This window comes from Pelodiscus sinensis, chromosome 5, assembly GCF_052426305.1.
Source record: "Pelodiscus sinensis isolate ZL-2025 chromosome 5, ASM5242630v1, whole genome shotgun sequence".
Classification (NCBI taxonomy): domain Eukaryota; kingdom Metazoa; phylum Chordata; order Testudines; family Trionychidae; genus Pelodiscus; species Pelodiscus sinensis.
The window spans coordinates 28,050,418-28,073,532 of NC_143056.1; the positions used below are offsets into that span (position 1 = coordinate 28,050,418).

The following is a 23,115-nucleotide window of genomic DNA, read 5'->3' on the forward strand; positions in this document are numbered from 1 at the left end:
AACTGTAAGTAAATACACTTGTTTTGAAATGCTCTAGCCTTACTGCAACAGTGTGTGTGTATGTTTGCACTTGCACATTTCAGATCTAATTTTTTAAAAACAGTTTCAAGTTAAAGCAGTCCTGGTTCATATCAATTTATTTATCAGATGGATGAGCTGTGCTCCCCCATTGATTTATTCCTGATACTGCCTGGCAAGAGACAGTTAGGTTACCACTATTTTGGGTTTTGAGAAACACTGGGCAAAATCTGGCGCTATTGAGAAGGGTACTAGAATCCCAGGGATGGACAGTGAGGGTATGTCTACACATCAAAATTAATTCGAAATAACAGTTATTTCGAATTAACTTTACTAGCTTCTACACAGCCAAACCGCATTTCCAAAATACATTTGAAATAGTGGAGCACTTATTTTGAATTTGGTAAACCTCATTCTACGAGGAATAATGCCAAATTTTAAATAGCGAATTCAAAATAAGTGCTGTGTAGATACTTATTTTGAAATAGGGAGCCTCCAGCCTTCCCAGGGTGCCCTGGTGGCCACTCCAGCCTCAAACAAGAACACTTCTCTGCCACCCCTCCCTCCCCGGAGCCCTTAAAGGGGTTGACTCTGGCCACAGTGCCTGTGCCAGCTCCAAGCCTGCTGACCCAGAGCCAGCAGTCACTGCCCCTGACCCAGTGGCCCCAAAACATGAGCCAGCAAGCCACTGGCAACCAGCGCTCCGCAGGAGCAGTCTGCCGGCTCCCGGGAGCCTGCCAGAACCTGAAGAAGGTGGGCTCCTTCCTGGTCCAGGGTGGACCTTACTTAGGTTTGGGGGGATGCCCCCAACATCTATGATCTCCGCACTAGACAGAGGAACACGCCATCTATGTCAGGATAGCTGCCAGCCTAGTCACCAAAGGCCACATGCGAATGCAGGAGCAGGTTCGCATGAAAATCAGTTTGGTCCGGCAAGACCCCCAACCCTGAGCCCTGAGCTTCCCCTCCCCCTTCTTCCCCTTGCTTCCCCCTTCCACCTCTCTCCTCCCAGGTTTCCCCATCCCCTCTCCCACCATCTTCCTCCCCTCTCCCACCTCCTTTCTCCAGTCTCACCAGTTTCACTTCCCCCCCCCCCCCGCCCAGTTTTGTTAAATAAAGAGAGTTTGTGTTCATGAAAATATGTGTATTTTATTTGACATCAGGAAGGGGGGTTAGGGAGGGTAAATGTAACAATGTGGGGGAGGAACGAAGCACAAGCCCTCAGTGGGGCAGACTAGGGAGGCTCTTAGTACTCTTCAGGGTGGAAGCTCTCATGCAGGGCCTCCTGGATACTGATAGCCCCCCAATGGACCTCCTGGATGGCAGCCTGCAGAAAGTGCAGCCAGGCTCGCAGTAACACGTCCATGAGAAGCACCAGAGTGCCCAGGGGCAGCTCCGGCTCCATGTTGCAGAGTGCTGTGGTGTCCCAAGTGAGGGCAACCAGAGCACACAGAGACACAAATGAATTGCTGTCCCTCATGGAGGTAGGCAAGCAAGCAGGGAAAGCTGAGAACCAGCTGCCCGTGTTGGGGGTCCCTTTAAGCAAAAGCCTCATATAGCCTCAGGCAGCAGCTACACAAATAAACCCCTGACCTGATGCTCTGCTGAACCTGGTTCTGGCCGGCCTTCAATGCAATTCAGTGTCCACTCAGCGTGGACGCGCTATTTCAAAATAGCAAAATGCTATTTTGAAAGGCATTTTATGTGTAGATGTGTTATTTCGAAATAAGCTATTTTGAATTAACTATTTCAAAATAAGATATTTCAAAATAACACTGTAGTGTAGACATACCCTGAGGGAATAATCTATCTGTTGGGCAATATTCTTCCCAAACCCTGCCTATTAGTGGGTTTAAAGCTCTCCTTTTATTGTGACTGTGACTGCACATTACCTATGTGCATAAATAATACTTTCTGTAATCCAGTTAATCACTTGTCCTCAGATCTTGTGGATAATGAATTATGCCTTTTGTGTTTAAAAACTAGTGTCCCCTTTTATCCCTTAAATTCATTGCCTTTCAGTTTCATTCAGTGTTCCTACACTGAGAAAACTGGCTGTTCCTATATACCCCTTCTGTACCATTCATCATTATAGGGGCAGTAGTTTGAAAGTAGTTTCACTGCATCCTTCCCAGAGCTCTCCTAGATCTGATGCTGGGCCTTTGTACTGAGACACTTGAGTGTTCCACCATGCCTGTCCAGTTGTGAAAGGCTCGCCCTTCTGGCTAAGCTCTGGGCTGGCTGCTCCTTTCAGGGTTACAAGGAACACAAGAAGGATGAGCACAAATGGATTGTCCCACAAGTGTAAAGTTTGCTCTTCAACTGTTAAGCTGTGGTCCCAGCAAGGCTCATAGGCTAATATGGAAGAACAATCCCTCTAAAAGTAGATCAGCAGAGGGTCTTCCCTTCTGTCAGGGCACAGCTGTTGGTCTGCACTGATCTGAGGCATTCACACAAAGTCTGCTCTGTCACCAGCTGTGCTGCATTTTACCCTTCTAAAATCCTCCCTTCAAGTCTGACGCCTTTCACAAGTGTGACAAGGAGCCCACAAAAAATGATTAAAGGTCCAGAACACAGGAGCTATAAGGGAAGACTGAAGGAATTTGGCTTGTTTAGTTTAGAAAAGAGAAGGGACGTTATAGCAGTTTTCAAGTGTCTAAAAGGGTGTTATAAGGAGGAGGGAGAAAAATTGTTCTCCCTGGCCTCTGAGGATAGGACAAGAAACAATGGGCTTAAATTGCAGCAAGGGCGGTTTAGGTTGGACATCAGGAAAAACTTCCTGCTTCTCAGGGTGGTTAAACACTGGAATAAATTGTCTAAGGAGGTTGTGGAATCTCCATCACTGGAGATATTTAAGAGCAGGCTAGACAGACACCTCTCAGGGATGATCTAGACCAGCGGTTCCCAACCTTTTCCAGATGGAGACCCATTTTGACAATTCAGGAAGACTTGGTAACCCAAGGCAATTCAAAAATGGAAGGGGGGGGCAGAGCCACCTGGGGAGACACTTGGCGACCCTTTTGAAATGTAATGGCGACCCATATTTGGGTCCCGACCCATAGGTTGGGAAATCCTGATCTAGACAGTTCTTGGTCCTGTCGTGAGGGCCGGGGACTGGACTCAATGATCTCTCGAGGTCCCTTCCAGTTCTAGTGATAGAAATGTAGCCGTGTTAGTCTGGTCTAGCTGAAACAAAAAACAGGACTATGTAGCACTTTAAAGACTAACAAGATGGTTTAATAGGTGGAGTTTTAGTGGGCCAGACCCACTTCCTCAGATCAAATAGTGGAAGAAAATAGTCACAACCATATATACCAAAGGATACAGTTAAAAAAATGAACACATTTGTCCTTTTCATATGATTAACGCAGTGTTTCCCAGTGTGGGGTTTATATGCCACTTCACACTATATTAGACTACACTGGGAAGGTTTGGCCACAAAAGTGCTGCCAACATGCAAAAGTTGGCAAAAATGAAAACCTGTCAAATTGATTTTTCTGCCTCCTATTGTGGACATTTCCTGGCCACACTGCTAGCTCCCTGTCCACAGAGCAAAACAATACGGGTAAGCATCCCACAGTGCAGTGCTTCCCAACCGCCGGGCTGCAGCCTGACCTCTGGCTGTCATGCTGCGGCGGCTTTGGGATTCAGGGCTGGGGTATGCCGCTCTCACTATGGCTGTTGGGAAAGGCGTATGCTGCCACACCTCTCAGCGAACCAGTTCTGGTCAGGCGCAGGGTCTCCTCCTGGCCGTGGAAGAGTATGCCACATGGAGCAGCTCTGTGCAGCCCTCACATGGTGCAGTGAACTGCCCCTGCTCAGTACTTGTTGGCTGAGAGGCAGGGCAGGACACACCTCTCCCAACAGCTGTGGCAGGAGGGGAGACTCTGGGCAGTGTACCCCAGCCGCAGCCCCCATAGCCGCTGCCACGTGGGCAGCAGCACAGGGCTAGGTGAGGGGGGTGGGGCTAGAGCTGGGGGGTTCTGGAGGCTGAACTAGTAGTGGGGGGACTATGGGGACAGGGCTGGCACTGGGAGGCTTTGGGGATGAGGCTAATATTGGGGGCTGGCACTGGGGGAGGTTCTGGTGGGGTTGGTTGCAGTGGGGCTCTGGAAACAGGAGACAGAAACCTCAAATACCGGACTTTCCGGTTCAAACCTGGACACCTGGAAGCCCTAATAGCAGAATGTCCTGAAAATCCCTTCAGGGGAAGCAGCAAGCTAGAAATGGCTCAGTGCACCGCTGTTTATTTCCCTTCCCGCAGCTGCCAGAGTTCACAGAGACTCATCCCCTAGCATGGCGCAGCAGCAACACTCTTCCTCCTCCCTCTCCCCACAGAGTACGTAGGCGGCTCCCTGCCTTGGCGCTTTGACGGCAGGCAGCTGGGACAGTTTCCAGAGTTCCCCGCATTCCAGTGCGCCACCCATACCGTACCCTGCCCCACCAACATGCGCCACGTGGCCCCCCCCTCTCTATATGAGACTGACTCTGTCACATGGGGCCCCTATCTTACAGCAGCCACCACCACTGCTGCCGTGAGAGGAGGGGGACACCAAGCAAATCTGAGGCAAAAGGCACTGAAGAGCTGCTCCTGGACTTTGGTACTTCCGAGCTGCCACCTGCGCCCCGGTGGGGGCTACACAGACCCTAGCTGAGGTGCTGCCAGCCCCATGAGGCACGTTCAGGCTGCGCAGATGCGCTCAGTGCACTGTCACTCTCTCTTTCCCCGCCCCTCCCCACTCCGATGGGGGAACGGCAGCACACAAAGCCGGTCTGGCAGGGTCGGGGAACGGCAGCACACAAAGCCGGTCTAGCAGGGTCGGGGCTTCCGCCCCCCCTCCCCTCCGCCGGGCCTCCGAGCAGGAAACTGGACTTGGTGTGTGGGTGCCCCACTGTGGGGGAGGGAGCTGAGCTCCCTCCCCATCCCCACCCCGCTGGGGGAATGGCAGTGCTCTTTTCCAGACTGCAAAGGGGCATAAAGCTAGGTACTCCTCCCTATGCCCAGACCCATGCACCCCAATTCCTTTCATTCCCCTCGCCAGGAGCACCCCCAGATTGCACCAACATCCTCTCTTGCTCCTGCACCCTCCCTCCAGGCCAGACACCCTCCCTTCTGGTCAGACAACTACCCCTAACCTGCTCCTGCTCCCTCCATCTGGCCAGACACCCTGCATCCAGCCTGCTTCTGCACCCTACCTCCCACCGAGACCTCACAACCTCTCCCCCTTCCCCACCTCCCTCCCAGATCCTGTACCCCATTCCTGTCCCACACACTGAACCCCTCATTTTTGTCCCTGCCTCAGGGCCTAAGGGGTCCATAAAATCCACTAACTCCAGAACCCCAGAAAAGTAAATGCGGCCTATGGGAAGCCATGAACATCAGTTCTCCCTGTCCCTTCCCCTTGCTCTATGGGTCTGGAGTGCCAGAGGAATGAGGTGTCTCAGTTGGGGCCATATCTGTGGGGGTTGGGTTTTTCAGAGGAGTTATTTTGCTTCTCACTTGTGTAGTCCCCAACTGATTTTTGTCAGTCTGTGGCCCCCAACCCAAAAAAGTTTCCCTATCCCTACCATAAAGAAAACATTGAAACCTTTTGTGTTGGACATAAATTAATATTTTAATTTATTTAAAATGAAGTTTGATATACTAACATGAGAAAGTTAAAACGCTTAATCTGTTTAATAATTTAAATGGTTCTCCCCAGCTGCGCCACTAGCAAAATGGCTTAGGCATAATTATGTAATTAACGGTGAGTTTCTGTTAGCAATTAGTGATCCGTGGAAAGGCTTACATTGAGCCAGGTGGTATACGGGCCCAAAAGATTGAGAACCACTGAAATAGAGGCACCCGCGGCCTCGCCCCTTGAGAGACTGCCCCAGGCTCCCTGCTGTTCCACAAAAGCACACAGAGAGATCTGGTCTGTTACCAGGGCGATGAAATCACTGTGTCACTCCAGTGTGGACGATGGACAGACTCTTTGTGAGTCTTCCTCATCCAAGCTGTTGATTATTTAAACAACATGTTAAGATAACACATGAGGCAGGATGTATCGTCTCTCTGCAGAGAGGGTTTTCATGGCTTGTCCCTTATATTTTTAAATGTTAACTGGGTCTTCTTCAGTAATATCAATGCCTTGCTTTGGGCCCAGTCCAAGCTTAAAGTTTAAATTGGATCAGATGCTTTGTAAGCAGGTTGGGAAGTAGTCTCATTTGACAATTATTATTAGGTATTATTTACATAATATAGGCATTGCCATCATGGTATTGGCATATACATTTCTCAGTAGCTTTACATATAAAATACCCCAGCCCCATTGATCTCCATGGGAAATGTATCTTTCAAGCAGTGGTGGTGAGGGTTAGTGACATGGTCTTCGCCCTGTAATTGTCATGGTTAGTTCAGTAATGTCATTCTGGCTTGTGGAAATGGAGGACACTTGATAGTTTTGCAGTAACTTCAAAAAATGCAGTTGCAGTACATCTCATTAGGGTTGTAAATTCCCATTCATCAGTTAACCGGTTAATGTTAGGTCACACTGGGGCTGCTGTCGGCTCCCAGCCCCCTCCAGAGCAGCCCCTGTCCACAGCAAACTGGACCCTCCACAGAGAGAGGCTGCTCCCGACAGTGGTGCAGTCCCGGCCTGTGGGACCCCACAGACAAGGGCTGATCTGGACAACAGCAGCCCCTGTCTGCAATGGGTCCTCTGCTGGGCTGGAGCAGGCCCCTGCCACAGCGGATGGGGAGCTGCTCCAGCCCCCTCTGATTACCACTTAATTGCAACTGATAAGCATCGTCCATTAAGAGGACTAAGGAAGCTGTCCCGTGAAATTGAGGGATAGTTCTGGATGATTCCCAGGCCCTGAGTCAAATGTGGCTGCATCTACACTGCAAAGTAATAGGTCCTGGATCCTGGATTTCATCTTGAATCAAGGTTGGACCCCTAGTGATACAGTGTCATGGGCCACTTGGTCTGGACCTGACCCTGGATTAATGCAATTGTAGTATATTTGCATGGGGGATGCCTACAGGGCCCAAACCTATCCCTATTGGTAGAGCAAGGTGGGAGGAGTTCTTGGGGGGGTGGGTGTCACATGACACCCTTTACTTCCAGTCCTGTGTCCATCTTGACCCCTGAAATACTGCCCCCAGGGGTGGTATCTCCCGTGGCAGGTGGGTAGGGCCTAAGGGGTTGGGGCATGGCTAAGAGGATCAGGGTTGTGGCTAATATGCCCCTATTTTTATATGGTCACTGTAACCTTAGTGAGGTGTTGTGGGAAAGCAGAGCTGATCCCTGCACTTCTTGGGTTTCCTTTATAGCTCTGTGAGCTCTCCATGCTGAGGAATGTCAAAGCAGCACAGCAGTCTCTCCAGCCCTCCCCCTGCAGCAGCAGTCTAGCTGCCGCTGTGTTTCTAGAAGGGCAGGTCGGCAAGGCGTTCCAATGATTTGCTCTTTTTTGTTTGTTCGCCAAAGGGAGAAGCTCACTCAACTGACCGATACTTCCCCAAGCTTTGAAAGGGGAGGGGTGCATGCCTGCAGGCAGCAGATATAAGCAGAGCCATCAGGGCAGGCATTGTGGGTACTGGTGGAAACAGAGTCCACACTAAGAATGCTAAAATGCGATTAATTGATTAGTCGATGGAATTTCCATTGAGTAGTTGACTAGTCGATAGGCACTTCCTCAATCCCTCTGGGGCTCTTGCGGAATGCCACATGCAGCCTGGGGCCAGTGGGAAGTCCCGCTGACTCAGAGCTGCATGCAGGTGTCTGCTGTGAAATACACAAGAGTCCCCAGCTGGGGACTCCCTAACTGACTTCGGGCTCCACTGCTGCCCCTTTAAAACACTCGGAGGCGGGGCTTTAACGGGGCAGCTGTGCAGGGGCTACCCCTTTGAAATGCCGCGTTGGGGTTTCAAAGTGGCAGTGGGGCACTTTGAAGTACCCCTTCTTTCCCCTCCCCCTTGCTGCCTCTATCTCATAGGCCGTCTCCAGACTCAGGGGTTTTTTCGGGAAAAGTAGCCTTTTCCCGAAAAAACTTCCCCTGCGTCCAGACTCAAGCTGCGTTCTTTCGAAATTATTTCGAAAGAACACGGCTTTTCTTTCGATGGCGGTAAACCTCGTTTCACGAGGAAGAACGCCTTCCTTCGAAAGTTCCTCTTTCGAAGGAAGGCGTTCTTCAATGTAAAGAGGCCGTCTTCGAAAGAGAGCATCCAGACTCGCTGGGTGCTCTCTTTCGAAAAAGCGGATTTCTCTTTCGAAAGATCAGCCTGCAGTCTAGACGCGATCTTTCGAAAGAGGCTCTTTCGAAAGAAGCCTGCAGTCTAGACATAGCCATAGAGACAGTAGTGTGGGGCGGGGGGAGAGGGGTGTGGAAATCAACTAGTCAAAAGACTATCCAATACGCAAATGCATATCGGATAGTTGACTAGTCTTTAACATCTCTAGTCCACACTGGCTCTTTGTCGACAGTAAATGGAGGGGGAAAGACAAAAGTCTCTCCCAGGGGTGGAAGTTTTCGTCCTCAAAACTGGTGTTCATCCCCCTCTTCCCACAAAAGTTACATTGTAGTCAACAAAACACAGTTTTTGGCAACAAAATATGCCTGTGTGGACAAGGACTTTGTATCAGTACCTCTCTCAGGGTATGTCTACACTACAGAGTTAGTTCGAACTAACGGACGTTAGTTCGAACTAACTTTCATAGGCGCTACACTAGCGTTCCGCTAGTTCGAACTTAATTCGAACTAGCGGAGCGCTTAGTTCGAACTAGGTAATCCTCATTTTACGAGGATTAAGCCTAGTTCGAACTAGCTAGTTCGAATTAAGGGGTGTGTAGCCCCTTAATTCGAACTAGTGGGAGGTTAGCCCTCCCCAGGTTTCCCTGGTGGCCACTCTGGCCAACACCAGGGAAACTCTATTGCCCCCCTCCCGGCCCCAGACCCCTTAAAGGCGCACGGGCTGGCTACGGTGCCCGTGCCAGGTGCAAGCCTATCGGCACCCAGCCAGCAGACGTTGCACCTGGCACGGCTCGAGCCAGCCACCCGATGCCCCCCAGCCCTCCCCCTCTTCCCGGGACCAGGCTGGCGGCTCCCGGGAGCTTGCCCGGAACCGCAAGAGGCGGGCACCCGCCTGGGCTAGTGCGGACATCGTGGACTTCGTCCATGATCTCCGCACTAGGCACAGGAAAGTGGCCGTCTTGGGCAGGAGAGCTGCCAGCCTGGCCACCCAGGAGCAGGTGTGCATGAAAATCAAGGGGGTCCACTGAGACCCCCGACCCTGAGCCCTGAGCTTACAATGGCCGTCCTGGGTCAGACCAAAGGTCCATCTAGCCCAGTAGCCTGTCTGCCGACAGCGGCCAACCCTAGGGACCTTGGAGGGGATGGACCGAAGACAGTGACCAAGCCATTTGTCTCGTGCCATTCCTCTCCAGCCTTCCACAAACCTTGGGCAGGGACACCACTCCAACCCCCTGGCTAATAGCACTCCATGGACCCAACCTCCATGACTTGATCTCACGTCCCTTTAAACTCTGTTCCAGTTCTAGCCTTCACAGCCTCCTGCAGCAAGGAGTTCCACAGGTTGACTCTTTGCTTTGTGAAGAAGAACTTTCTGTTACTAGTTTGAAGCCTGGTACCCATTTCTTTCCTTTGGTGTCCTCTAGTCCTTCTTTATGGGAACTAATGAAGAACTTTTCTGTATGCACCCTCTCCACCCAACCCCTGCTTTTAGAGACCTCTATCCTGCCCCCCTCCGTCTCCTCTTTTCTAAGCTGAAAAGTCCCAGTCTCTTTAGCCTCTCTTCATATGGGATCTGTTCCCAACCCCTGATCATTGTAGTTGCCCTCCCCTCTCCCACCCTCTCTCTTCCCCTCTCCCACCTCCTTTTCCCAGTCTCCCCCAGTTTTGTTCAATAAAGACAGATTCCATTTTTTAACACAATTGTCCTTTATTTTGTACATCAAGAAAAGGGGCTAGGGAAGGGTAAGTGGAAGGAGGTGAGAGAGGAATGGGGTACGAGCCCCCGATGGGGAGGACTGGGCTGGCTCTGCGGGCTTCTGGGGGTGGAAGCTCTCCTGCAGCCCCCCAATTGCCCCCTCTCCCCAGATGGCAGCCTGCGGCAAGTGCAGCCGGGCTGATGGCTGAGTGCTGTGATGTGCCCACTGTGGGCACTCCGGGCACTCCAAGCCAGGACTGCTTTGCAAGCAGGGCACCCCTGAGAACTGTCTGTCCGGGGTGGGGGTCGGGTTCCTTTAAGTGCAGCCCTCGGCTAGCCTGAGACAGCATCTCCATGCTCTAAGTCCTCCTCTGATGCCCTGCCAGCACTGCCTCCGGCCATCCATAAGCCCGGTTCAGGGTCCACTTAATGTGGACATGCTAGTTCGAATTAGCAAAACGCTAATTCGAGCTAGTTTTTAGTTCTAGACGCGTTAGTTCGAATTAGCTTAGTTCGAATTAACTAATTCGAACTAAGTTAGTTCGAATTCGCGCTGTAGTGTAGACGTACCCTCATATTTCCCTGTGATAGACCTCTGTTCTCAGGATGAAACCACCTTCTCTGTTTCTCTTCAGAGGACCTTCTTTCTGTGCATCTAGCCATATTTCCTTCTCCCAACTACTGTTTTTGAGATGGGATGACTGACACTGAAAATGGCACTCCTAGTTGGTGGTTTATGTAATGGCATTGCAGTATTTTCAGGACCATTGTCTCAAACTGAGTTCACTATGGCTTGGAGCTTGTACCAGGCCAAGCATAGAGACTCATCCATGAGCTGTTGGTATTGGGCAGTCTTGCATAGTAGTCACAAAGGCTGGAAGTTCCTCTTTCATTTTGGATTGTGGGTTTGTTACTGCTTTCACATGAACTCAGCCCTTCCCTTTTGCCTAAGGAGTGTGGATGCACGCACCAACATACTGCACGCAGATAATCCAGGAAAGTCAGTGCAGTAGGAGACAGTTTATCAAGGGGTTCTGGTTGACATTACAGATCACAAGAATGAAGAGTCTATGGTTTGTGATGATCTTCCTTGGGATGATCTAAAGCTTGATGCCTTTCTTGAAGTTTGGAACAGGATCATAATGCATAGCAAATCCTTGTTACAGGAGCTTTTTCAATCTGGATGTTGGAAATCTATCATTGTCATTAAACATCTCGGTCATGGGTGGGCTCCTTTGCTTTCAAGCCACTTCAAGCAGGAACATCTGAAGCTTGGGCTAAGTTTTGGTTTTGAATCTTTCTGTTGTTTGGTAAAAGTGGTTTATATTGTCCCCGCTGCTGTTTTTGTTTGCATGAATAAACAAACAAATGATGTATTTAAGGGTAATGGACAAATCATGCAAACTTACATTTTTAGAAGTGTCCTCAGATTTTGAGTGTCTTCTTTTGGTATCCCTTCCCCTACCTTGAGTGAGTCTGGTTTCCCAGAACTGTACAGAGAAGTTTAGTGGTTTGTGTAACAGTGGGCAGGTGATGCTGAAAGCTTGACAAAACTAGGACAGGATGAATGTGGTATGTGGTGTGGAGCAGTTGTACTAGGGCGAAGTTTGTCTGGGGATAGAAGGTACATAGTGTTAGATGGCTTAACTTCCTTTTCCTTACTTATAGGTTTTGTGTTAGATAAGCATGTACCTGCTGGAACCTGAACTGATGCACATGTTTTTGTGTAGTAACAGACTTTGACAGCAGAGAGAGAATTCTCTACTATGTTTTCTGTGATTGGCAACAAACTGCTTTTTTTGTGCAGATCCCATGGCTTTGCTCAATCTCACCTGTGAATAGTATCTCCTTTGCACCTATTCCAAGAAACTGAATTAGATGTTATGTGGTTTTGTAGTGCAATAGATCTGTAGCTGTAGTGAAGACACTGGTGTTACAGGCAAGTCCTATAGAACTTAATAGGTACAAAACCAACAGGGTTGTATAAAAATTACCATAAAAACCTGCACAAATTAATAAAGAATCATTTACTTTCTCCTGGTGATGTTAGCTATTCTACAATAGAAATCTATTTCTGTATTATTTAATTCTATAAGAATATTGGGGAAGGAATAAAAGGTAGGAAAGGTCTTATTTCTATTAAATTTTGTAGGAGTTTTCCAGCAGGGATGTAATAATTTCCATACAAAAACTAAGTTTTAATTCAGTAACTACACTGGCAGGATATCTCTCTCTCTCTCTCTCTCTCTCTCTCTCTCTCTCTCATGCTTTCAGTTTTGTGTTTTCTAATAGAAAATTTGTGCGTTGGAGCCAGAAGGTCGGCTGAAAATGGATTTGGTCCTGATGAAAGCAGATGCCCTTCTTCGCTGCATTACTGAGGAGAAGAAGCATGAGATATTGTCCAAACTGAAAGACATTAAAGCCATGTGGGAAGAAACAGCCATCTATATTACTCATTGCCACAGGTCAGACACATCGCTGTTTCCACAAAGAAGCATATTTGACAAATGGGATCAGATTGTGGCTTGTCTAATACTCTCAGACAGTGCTGCCTTATTCCATGCTCTGGCCCCCTAGTGGCAGGAGAGGGCAGTGCTGGCTGCCTTGGTCCCACCCTTTCTGCCAGAGACTCTGCCTCTTCTGGGAATGAGGAGCCCCTCCCCTCACACACAGACATTGCCATGGGCCCAGGGATCCTGTTAGCTCCCTTGTGTGGGGGAAAGAGAAGAGCCTTCACTGGATTCCCATGCGTATGCTGGAAAGGAGAAGAGAGTAGATGGAGCCTTTCTTTACATCTACCCACAAAGTGTCAGTCCAGTGACCTGAGAAATTATCTTTTCAGGCACAGGGTACTACCTCTGGCAGCAGGAGGGGAACCTGGGAAGTGGATTGTGATACTCTGAAGTCAATGAAGCTAGGCTGATTTACCCTTTCTGGTTCTTTAGTGCCAACATTTTAAAAAAATATCTTGAACTTCCCACCCTCTCCATAGGCCGTGGGAGAACCTTGCTTATTGTGTTTTTTACTTTCCCAACAGCCGGATCGAGTGGGTGTGGCTGCACTGGAGTGAATACTTGAAAGCCCAGGATGAGTTTTACGCATGGATTCATAACATGAGGGTTACCTTGGAGCCTGACATAGAGCTGCAGCTTGGTTTGAAGGAGAAGCAATGGCAGCTGAGCCACTCCCAGGTTCTGCTGAATGATGTCCTAAACCAGTCAGTTCTGCTGGAAAGGCTGCTGGAGGAAGCAGCCTCCTTGTTTAACAGGATAGGTGACCCAAGTGTCGATGAAGATGTCCAGAAGAAGATGAAGGTAGAATATGAAGAAATAAAGGTGGAAGCTCAGGTAAAATGCAACGATGAAAGAGAACAGGGTTTAGGATGCCCACTGGTTACTATCCAGTATTATTTACTGTTAGGCTACGTCTACACTGGCCCCTTTTCCGGAAGGGGCATGTAAATTTCACCAGTCGTAGTAGGGAAATGCGCGGGGGATTTAAATATCCCCCGCGGCATTTAAATAAAAATGTCCGCCGCTTTTTTCCGGCTTTTAAAAAAGCCGGAAAAGAGCGTCTACACTGGCCCCGATCCTCTGGAAAAAGTGCCCTTTTCCGGAGGGTCTTATTCCTACTTTAAAAGCCGGAAAAAAGCGGCGGACATTTTTATTTAAATGCCGCGGGGGATATTTAAATCCCCCGCGCATTTCCCTACGACGACTGGTGAAATTTACATGCCCCTTCCGGAAAAGGGGCCAGTGTAGACGAGCCCTTAGTGTTTCTTAGGTTTGATACAAGAGCTGAGATTCACCCAATATGGAATATAGGAAAAGAGTGTTTCTCTAGTGCAGAGAAGGTTTGAGTGTTCTTAACAGGGTAAGATGAATACAAACAATCCCAAAGCATATGCTTCCGTGCCCTTTGGTGAGTCAAAGATTGTAGTGTGATCGTGATACAAAGTAAGCAATCTAAGGAGATGAGGAAGCTTCCCAATTCTGCACCCACCTTAGATGCTATAACACAGACCACCAGATCAAGACTCACACACCATAATCCCAGGGTTGGCACGCAGTTAGTGCTTTTCCAATACTAAGTATTGGCAACCAATACTAATTGCTAGAAGATTTTCACTAGATGCTAACTCAGTTTCCTGTCTGCACTTGCCCTCGAACCCAGAGAGGCAGTGTTCCTTACACAAGAGAATGGTTAACATTATAGTTCACCTTGTCATGTCAGTGACTCATTTTGACAGTTAGTTTGGATAAAGGTTTGAGATGAGACAATGCCTGTCACTTCCACAGCCAGTGGGAAAGATCTGGTTATGGGACAAGGACTTGACTTTTGCGGGTAGGAGAGATTTACATGTAGAGTAGATTTACATCAAGAGGCTAAAGCAGTGAGAGTAGATCAAGGACCTATCTCAGGGATATCCAATCACCAGTATATTGGCCTTTATACATCAGTGCCTTTGAATTTTCTTTGGGGCAGAAAAGGGATTCCAGAGTCTGGTAACTGACTAATCCAAACAACCAGTGTCAATAAAACTGAACCCCGTTATACAGGCTCTGTCATCTGCCTGTACATCCATGATACCTGCTCTTCTTTCCCACTTCTCCACCCAGGCCAAGGAACAGATGATCATGGTGATTGGTGGATATTCTCATTCCAAGATGTCATCATCCAAGGGGACTGTTGAGTCATGTTGGAGGGGCAATGTAGGGAAGTTTGTGGTTCTATGGTAAACAGGAAGCCTTAAGTCTCCAGGACTGGACTCTTTTATGAGCATGAATTTCAGTTACTTTTCATTTAAAATATTAAATAATTATAAACCCCTCTTCTGTGCTTGCAGCTACTGCAGTGGCACTTTCTAGCGATAAATACATCTAAAGAAATATTTAGTCAGTCAGGTTGGGATTATGAATTCCAATAGATTCCCAATTTAAGTGTTTAGTGACTTCCTTTTAAGCAAAGATATGTCCTTGATTCATGAACAGCTAATATTTATGTTGTGCAGTTTGATATTTGGAAGAGCCAGTTCCCACAGACAAATTACCTGAATACAGAAAGCCTCAGTTAGATCTCTCACTGGTCTTACACCAGCCTAGATTTACATTGATTGTTACTGCTCCGAAATAAGAATCAGGCCCAGAGTATTTACATAAAATGCACAGTGATGTCTCCAGCTAATTGAGCTTCTAGAAAATGCAGCTGGAGCCTCTACAAATGCCTCCTTGCACTAAAGGAGAAAGTGAGACAGTCCAGTTGAGAAATCTCTCTTTGAAGGCTGTAGGTGGAGGGGTGGTAGAAAACTTCAGTTTTTGTGATTGAGTCCCCCATTTGTTTCATTGACTAATTCGAAGGTTAGAGGCAGCGTGAGAGTCTTTCCAGAAAGTGAATAATGGTAGCTGAAGGAACCTTGCTACCTCTCACAGTGAGAGGGAGGACTGAATGAGAGAGCTCCAGTAATCTGAGAAATTCTCCGCCCCTCTCATGATGGGAAGCCAGGCTCCGTGTAAATTGCAAATGACAGCTGAATTCCAAAGCTGGCTACAGGAGGCGGCTTGCTGGTACTTGTACATTTCACGAGTACTCAAGAAGCTTTTTTAGATCTTGTGCAGTTGTCAGTTTCTGTCATAAACTGAGCAAGTGAACTCCATTTCTCAAATGGTTCAACCGTGACATTGCTTCTCCAGTGATTTATTTTCTTGCTGCCACCAAGTATCCTTATCACTCCCAAACTGAAAATTATATTTACCAGAATTACTTTTAATTACAGTGGTTGTGACATTTTTACACACAACAGCCTCTCCCCAGCAACCCTTTTAACATCCTTCCACCCCCAAAAAAGCTATTGGTTGGTACTAACCAAGAACATGATCTAAATATAAATAATTACCAAGGACATCCTGTCTTTCTTGTTTAGCAGGAGTAGTAGTGATGTATGAAGTTTCAACACTTACTCTGTCTAGGCTGGTGTGAAACACAAACATTTCAAATCACATTGATTCTCTTAAATTTAACCTACAGATTCTTGACTCGGTCCTTCATTCTACTCCCAGACAATCCCATGTGAGTGTGTGCGGGGAGGGAAGGCAGGAAGAAAGTGGCAGAAGGTGGCTTCCAGTCATTTGTATACCCACCCAATTGTGAGCTCTTTCAGGGGCTGATACAAACTCTAGTGAAATTTAAGCAGCCCTGAGGGCTACTCTAAGTTATAGCATCCTCTGCAGTAAGGATATTAAATATCGAATAATTGACTAATCGAATAGTCAATGCATTTTGCATCAACTATTCGATTAGTCGATAGGGCTCCTCCGCCTCTGAAGTGTAGCAACAATCCTAAGGCTGTTGCTACACTTCAAAGGTAAAAGCACTGTGTGGTGCCCAGAGTCATCTGGGGACTCCCTCGCTGACCCCGGGCTCCATGCAGCGCTGACACTTAGAAACGCCACGAGGAGCCTGAGTCGAGCTCCATGCGGCGTTTCAAAGTGGCAGCGCCGCACGGTGCCCGAGGTCAGCAGGGGAGTTTGTCTCCCTGTAGCCTGCTTGGGATCTGTTATTTTTTTTATCAGGGCAAATATTCCTACCTGTGCCACATCATGACTGGTTGATGTTCTCTGATTATTCAAGTGCCACTGCAGAAGGCACAGGTTTACAGTCCTTCTGTGTTGCTTCTTAGTAAAAATAATAATTAGCTGCCTGACAGAGCTAATGGCAGAATCTTACTTTTCCTTAAAAGTTGCACTCAAAGGCTACATCTACACTGCAGCACTACTTCGGGATACGGAGCTAATCCCGAAATAGCTATTCCACACCTTTTGAACGCACCCATTATTTCGAAATATAACAGGCTCATTATTCCATCTTCCCTGTAAACCTTATTCCACGAGGAGTAAGGGACATTTCGGAACAGCAGTTTATTTCAAAACAAGTGCTGTGTAGACAGCACCAAATTTTGAAATAAGCTATTTCGAAATAACATCAAAATAAGATACGCAATTTGAGCTATGCATATTGCATATCTTATTTTGACCTCCAGTGCAGTGTAGACACACCCAAAGGTAGCTCCTGTCTGCCAGCATGACTGGTTTTCATATCACAGCTTAGCACAATATTGTGACCATTCAAATGTGTGTCATTTATCACAAGACCTGATTAATTGCAGTGTTTCCAACAGTAATCTTCAAGCCCCATGGAATGCTTCATTTTAGTTGAACAGCTTGTCCCAAACAGAGGTTAAGTTCCTTTGCAAAGTAAACTCTGTATCTCCTGCTTAATCCACCTTTGTAATTTCACTCTAAAATTCTGGAGTACATTTTCACCATAATTCTGTTTCTCAGTCAGATTTGAATCCTGTCACTTGGGAGTTTTTGCAACTTGCACATTCTGGATTGGGGCATTTATGTTTCATTTCACTTGCTTTGCCAAATCCTCAGTACAGATCAGAATAACTTCAGTAAGTCCATTGAGCTATACTGACTGACACCAGCCTGGGATGTGTAGCTTAATTTGAGGTCTGTGATCTCGCGCACTAGGCCAGGTCAGGCCCAAATCACATGCTTCTCTGCAGAGCTCCTAGCCTGCAAGCCAAGATCAGCAAAAGGCCCTGAAATGAAAAGGACAGCCTCCCATTTCAGTAGAGTTTGCAATACGCCATATCACTGAGTATGAAACAGAATGTTGCCTTCTGATTGCAAAAACTATCACTGTGGGCCAGATTCTGCAGTGTGATGTAGCTGCTTTGCATTACATCACTGGCATAGTCTGCCCCTAAAGCTCAGGGGACTGGCCCTGGAGGATCATCTCAGCACAAGGGTGATCCTGTGGTGGCTGGAACTGACACATGGACTCATGCATTTCTCTGACCCCAGGGTTGCTAACATCTCTGGAGGATGCTCCTTTACCATGGCGTCTTCAGACTGCTGAGGCTGTTTTCAGAGAACACAGGATAAAGGAGCCCTCAGATCATTCCAACTTGATGCAGGATTCTGCACAGATCAGCTCCAGCATCAAGGGAGAGCAAACTGGCGCTTTGAGTCACCATTACCCAAAGACCAGCCAGCCCTCTGTGTGGGTCAGCCATATTCCAGGATCCATTCTGGTGTTCGGTCTTCTGTTCTCTGAATAAATGCTGAGATTCTATAGCACAGACAAGATTGGGAGAAAGCTTTAGATGCTTTTGTTCTCATGCTAGAGATGAGGTGCAAATTCCTGAAAAAGTGGAGTGACATAAGGGTGAAAGGAAATGGACTCTCTTTTCTGGGTTAAAAATGTAGTTAGGAAGCTTTGTCCTCACCATTCTGAATGTTTCTTGTTACAGTGCAGAGTGAAATTGCTTGAAAAGATAACGAAGGAACATGAGCAATACCAGACCAATGTCGACCAATTTTGGTTGTGGCTCAGAGGTGTGAATGAAAGATTGAACCGCTGCATCGGAGAAACAACAAAGTTACCAGCAGACAACGGGCTAAGGACATTGCAGGTTCTTTATGATTTAAGGACTCTTAAGGGGAGAGAGAGCACTGCTAAGAAATACATTCACCTTGCCCAAATCCCTTCGTGTGTTTGTTCCCCAAACCATACAAGTGTTTAACAGAACAATGTATTTAAAAGAGAGGCATTTAAAACACATTCTAGTGTAGTAGCTAAAGAAGGGGTTTTGAATCCAGAGTTATCCTACACTTAAACCATTGCTAACTTTCACAACTTTAGCATGAGTCTCATGTTATTTGACATTTTTTTAAAAAGTCTAGTTTTTGGAGTTGTGATTACAGGAGAATCAGAGATTTCATTTAAAAAAAAGAAAAGAAAAAAGAAATGTACATTTCTAGCCTTTCTGATTACAGAGAGAAGCATATACATTAGGGATGTTAAGTAACGTTTAATTGGCTAATCGAGTGGTTGATGGAATTTCCATCGACTACTCAGTTAGTTGATTGGGGGGGGGGGACTCACTATCCCTGCTGCGGCTCTGCAGTTTAAATGTTGTAAGAGCCGGGCGTGCATTAGGTGCAGCACAAAAAGCAGAGGCACAGCAGTTGGGGACCCTGCTGCACCTCTGACTCTGCCCCCATCCTCCCACGGAGACAGTACTCAGGGGAACCAGCTTTTAAGACTGCTCTCCCTAGCACTGGCTCCTGCTCACGCCTCCCCCCCCCCGACCCGTGAGTAGTCAAGTAGTGACGCGACTAGTCTCTTAAATCCCTAATATAAACATGGTCTAAATGTAGCCTACAGATTCCAAGACGAGAAGACAAAATAAAAACAACCCCGAGCTTTATTATTTATTAAAATATCATGATTTAAACCAATTTTATAACAATAAGAATGGCCTTAATGAGTCAAACCAAAGATCCATCTAGCCATATGCTGTCTTCCAACAGTCACCAGTGCCTGGTGCCCCAGAGGGAATGAACAGAACAAGTAATCATCAAGTGATCCATCCCCATGTCGTTCATTCCCAGACTTTTGCAGGTAGAAGCTAGGGACACCATCCCTGCCCATCCTGTCTAATAACCATTGATAGACTTATCCTCTATGAACTTATCTAGTTCATTTTTGAACCCTGTTATAATCTTGTCCTTTACAACATCCTCTGCTTAGGAGGGTATGTCTACACTACAGAGTTTATTTCGGAAAAACGGTCATTTTTTCCCAAAAAATCTCCAATTATGTCCACACTGCAATCGCGTTCTTCTGAAAGAAAATCGAAAGAACAGAGGAGTTTTTCTGACATTAGTAATCGTCATTCTGCGAGGAAGAAGCCTTTTTCCAAAAGAGCTCTTTCGGACAAAGGCATGTGTGGACAGGGAAGAGGGAGCTCTTTCAAAAGAAGAGGAAAGAGGAAAAAGCACAGGTGCCCTGGTGGCCACTCCGTCCATAGTAATCACAGCTGAAATGCGAGATAGCGTCCACACTGAATGGATGCTATCTTTTGAAAAAACAGATCGCTTTTTCAGTGTGCTTTGGCAGTGTGGGCGCTTTCTGTCGGAAGAAGTATTTTTGGAAAATCTCTTCCAGAAAGACTTCTTCCAAAAGAAGTCTGCAGTCTAGACATAGCCAGAGCTGCACAGGTTGACTGTGTGTTGTGTGAAGAAGTACTACTTCTTGTTTTAAATCTTTTGCCTATTAATTTCATATGGTGACCTCTAGTTTGTGTGTTTATGAGAAGGAGTAAATAACACTTCCTTATTTACTTTCTCCACACCAGTCATGATTTTATAAACCTCTGTTATATCACCCCTTAGTAGTCTCTTTAACAAGTTGAAAAGTCTCAGTGTTGTTAACTTCTCCTCATAAAACATTACTCTGTGTCCTGTGCAGCAATTGAACTCGAAACCTTGGCATTATTAGCACCGTGTATCAATCAAATGAGCTGAGTAGACTACTTGATGGGGAGGCCTGATTTTTGATTTTTTGAATGCTTGGGATTGGTGACACTGTTAACAGCAGTGGTCTCCAATTTTAGCTGCCCCCCTTTGGGCTGCCCAAATGTATGCACTTTTGTGGGCTGATTATCTGTGATGCCAAAGACAGGTGACTCTTGTTGACTTCCCCTGGCATTGTGAGGCAGTGTTGAACACTTGAAAATCAGGCTTATCAATTTTAAAAGATTCCCCAATCCTTGGGAAACCACATGCCTGCAATTATATCATCAAAGTTGTCATAAGGCTACAAATATCAGATCTGTATGCAGTGTTGTTGTCGTCTGAGTCCCAGGATTTTAAAGAGACTATGTGGATGAGGTAATATCTTGTATTAGACCAGCATCTAGTGATGAGAGAGACACGCTTTTGAGCTTACATAGAGCTCTTTACCAGACTTGAAGAAGACTTGAAAACTTGAAATTAATTCAATAAAAAGACATTAACTCACCCATCTATGTCAAATGTGGCGGCTAGCCACTTCAAAAGTGACATGCCTTGAAATAACTATTGGAGAAGAAAATAAATGCACAGATAGAATTCATATATTATTAAGTGTCACTTCCCACCCCACTACACACACACAGTGTTCTTTGAAATTAACCCTTTCTGATACCCTTCTTTTTCAGAACATTGCCAAAGATGTTAAGAATGGTGAAAAGAAATTGAAATGCCTTGAGGTTCAGTCTGCAGGGGTGATCCAGAACACCTCTCCCCTGGGAGCTGGGAAGATGAAGGATGAGTTGGAGGAGTTGAGGAAAGCCCTGGAGAAGCTGAAACTAATGTGTAGAGAGGAAGAGGAAAGACTGCTTAAGTTCCTTAAGTCAGAAAGTGCCTATCAGTCCAAAGCCAGACAGTTAGAGATAGAGGTCCAGGAATTCAGAAAGATGCTACAAAGGCTAGAAAAGGACCTGGAGTTAAGGGAGAAGCCAAAGAATGAAGAGGAGTTAGTAGCTCTGTGGAGAAAATACGATGTAAGTTGTTGTATTTTATATGCCTAAAAACAAGTGAGAAGTGTAGTAGACACGCATGATAAAATCAAAGATATGTGATCACCTTGATCACACAGATATTAGTCAGTCACAATGCACTATAGGAAAGTGCTCGGATACCATGGCGCTGAGGATGATATAAGAATATATGAAGAAAAGAATAAGGAAAAAAGTGAATGAGGAGAAAAAAACCAACAATTCTACAATCTCTGCCTCACACTGTCTGTTCTCAGCTTCTTCTTAGGCATAGCAAATGGTATTTGTTCCTGCTCATACGGCGTTGTGTCTTACTCTGCAAGTAATCCCATTAAATAAAATGTGTACCGGTGGGTGCATACACACTTATAATTTCTGGTTGTAGAAATCCCATAGTAAAACTTCTCTAACCATCAAATGGCATAAAAAGAGGGATTTTTTTCCGATAAAGTATTTTAAAATGACACCTCATTAATTTCCTGTTAGCAGCTGTAATGTATTTGCATCTGTTCTCATTTTTATTACTTTCATTATAATTCAAAATGCCTACTTTATATGTAGTATTCAGCAAGTACTGTGCAAAGAGTTGGGCAAAAGCAGTTACAAACATTATTTACTAAATCCAAACAGTGTTTCACTCTATCCCTGTTTAATCCCTTTTCCACACACATCCATTTAGCCATAGTCTACGTCTACACTGCAGGCTTTTTACGCAAGAATGGTTGTTCTTGCGCAAAAACTTGCAGAGCGTCTACAGTGCACACGTGTTCCTGTGCAAGTAAATTTATGGTAAAGCATCAGAAGAGAGGGCTTCTTGCACAAGAGTTATTCCTCTCCCCATGAGGAATAAGCCCTCTTGCACAAGAGCTCTTGCACAAGAAGGCAGTGTGGACGGGAACGGGTTTCTTGCGCAAGAGAACATCCACACTGCCATGGACGCTCTTGTGCAAAAGCACATCTCTTGCGCAAAAGCACATGGCCGTATGGACGCACTCTTGCGCAAGAACTCTTGCGCAAAAAGTTATTGCGCAAGAAGCCTGCAGTGTAGACGTAACCATATTGTATTCTTATAACAGTTTGTGGAAGAGCTATTAGTAGTAGTTTGAATGCAATTTTATCAGAAGTGCTGCTCACCTTAGGTCACCCAATCAGGAACAGAAATTAAGCCATGTGACTTTATTGGCCAGTCACACAGTTCAAATAAAAATTCTACATATAAAATACAGGTACTTGCTGTGAACAGTTTACAAAACATCCATAGGACAGGCACAACGCTGTTTCTAAAAATTAGTCACCTAACTGTAAAAAACAACATGGAAATTCACTAAAATCCTGATAGGTTCATGAACAGTTTAAGAGCAGGAAAAAAGGCCAAATCTGATGTACAAATGATGATGATAATTACCTTAACATTACAAAGACAGCCTCCCCACCTTTTGATATTCGTAGTAACTCCAGATTAGCCACTTAATTAACTCTTACAATAAGCAATTTCCTCCTTCCTTGTCTCTTCCTCATCCGCTCTGCCCTACCTGCTATTCTATGTAGCTGATTTGTTTACTTCTTCATTGTATCCCTCTGCTATAGAATGGTCATGTCATTTCACTTTCAGAATATGATCTGAAGAAGTGGGTCTGCCCCACAAAAGCTCATCACCTAATAAACCATCTAGGGTTACCAGGTGGCTTAAAAAAATACCAGACACACGATCTCCAATGGCAGTGGGGAAACTGGCTGGGAGGGGAGCGGGGCTGGCTGGGAGGAGGTGGGGGGAGAGGGG

The 23,115-nt window shown here is 46.3% G+C and overlaps 1 protein-coding gene across 6 annotated transcripts in view; it reads left to right on the plus strand.

Moving 5' to 3' along the window:
- SYNE3 (spectrin repeat containing nuclear envelope family member 3) overlaps positions 1–23,115 on the plus strand; it is an 87,701-nt gene that overhangs the window by 30,660 nt on the left and 33,926 nt on the right. For all 6 annotated transcript variants that reach the window (XM_075926635.2, XM_075926633.2, XM_075926630.2 and 3 more), the window contains 4 exons: positions 12,239–12,411; positions 12,984–13,293; positions 18,264–18,425; positions 20,997–21,341. In XM_075926635.2, the coding sequence (XP_075782750.2) occupies positions 12,239–12,411; positions 12,984–13,293; positions 18,264–18,425; positions 20,997–21,341 (990 nt within the window). The remainder of the gene's footprint in view (positions 1–12,238; positions 12,412–12,983; positions 13,294–18,263; positions 18,426–20,996; positions 21,342–23,115) is intronic.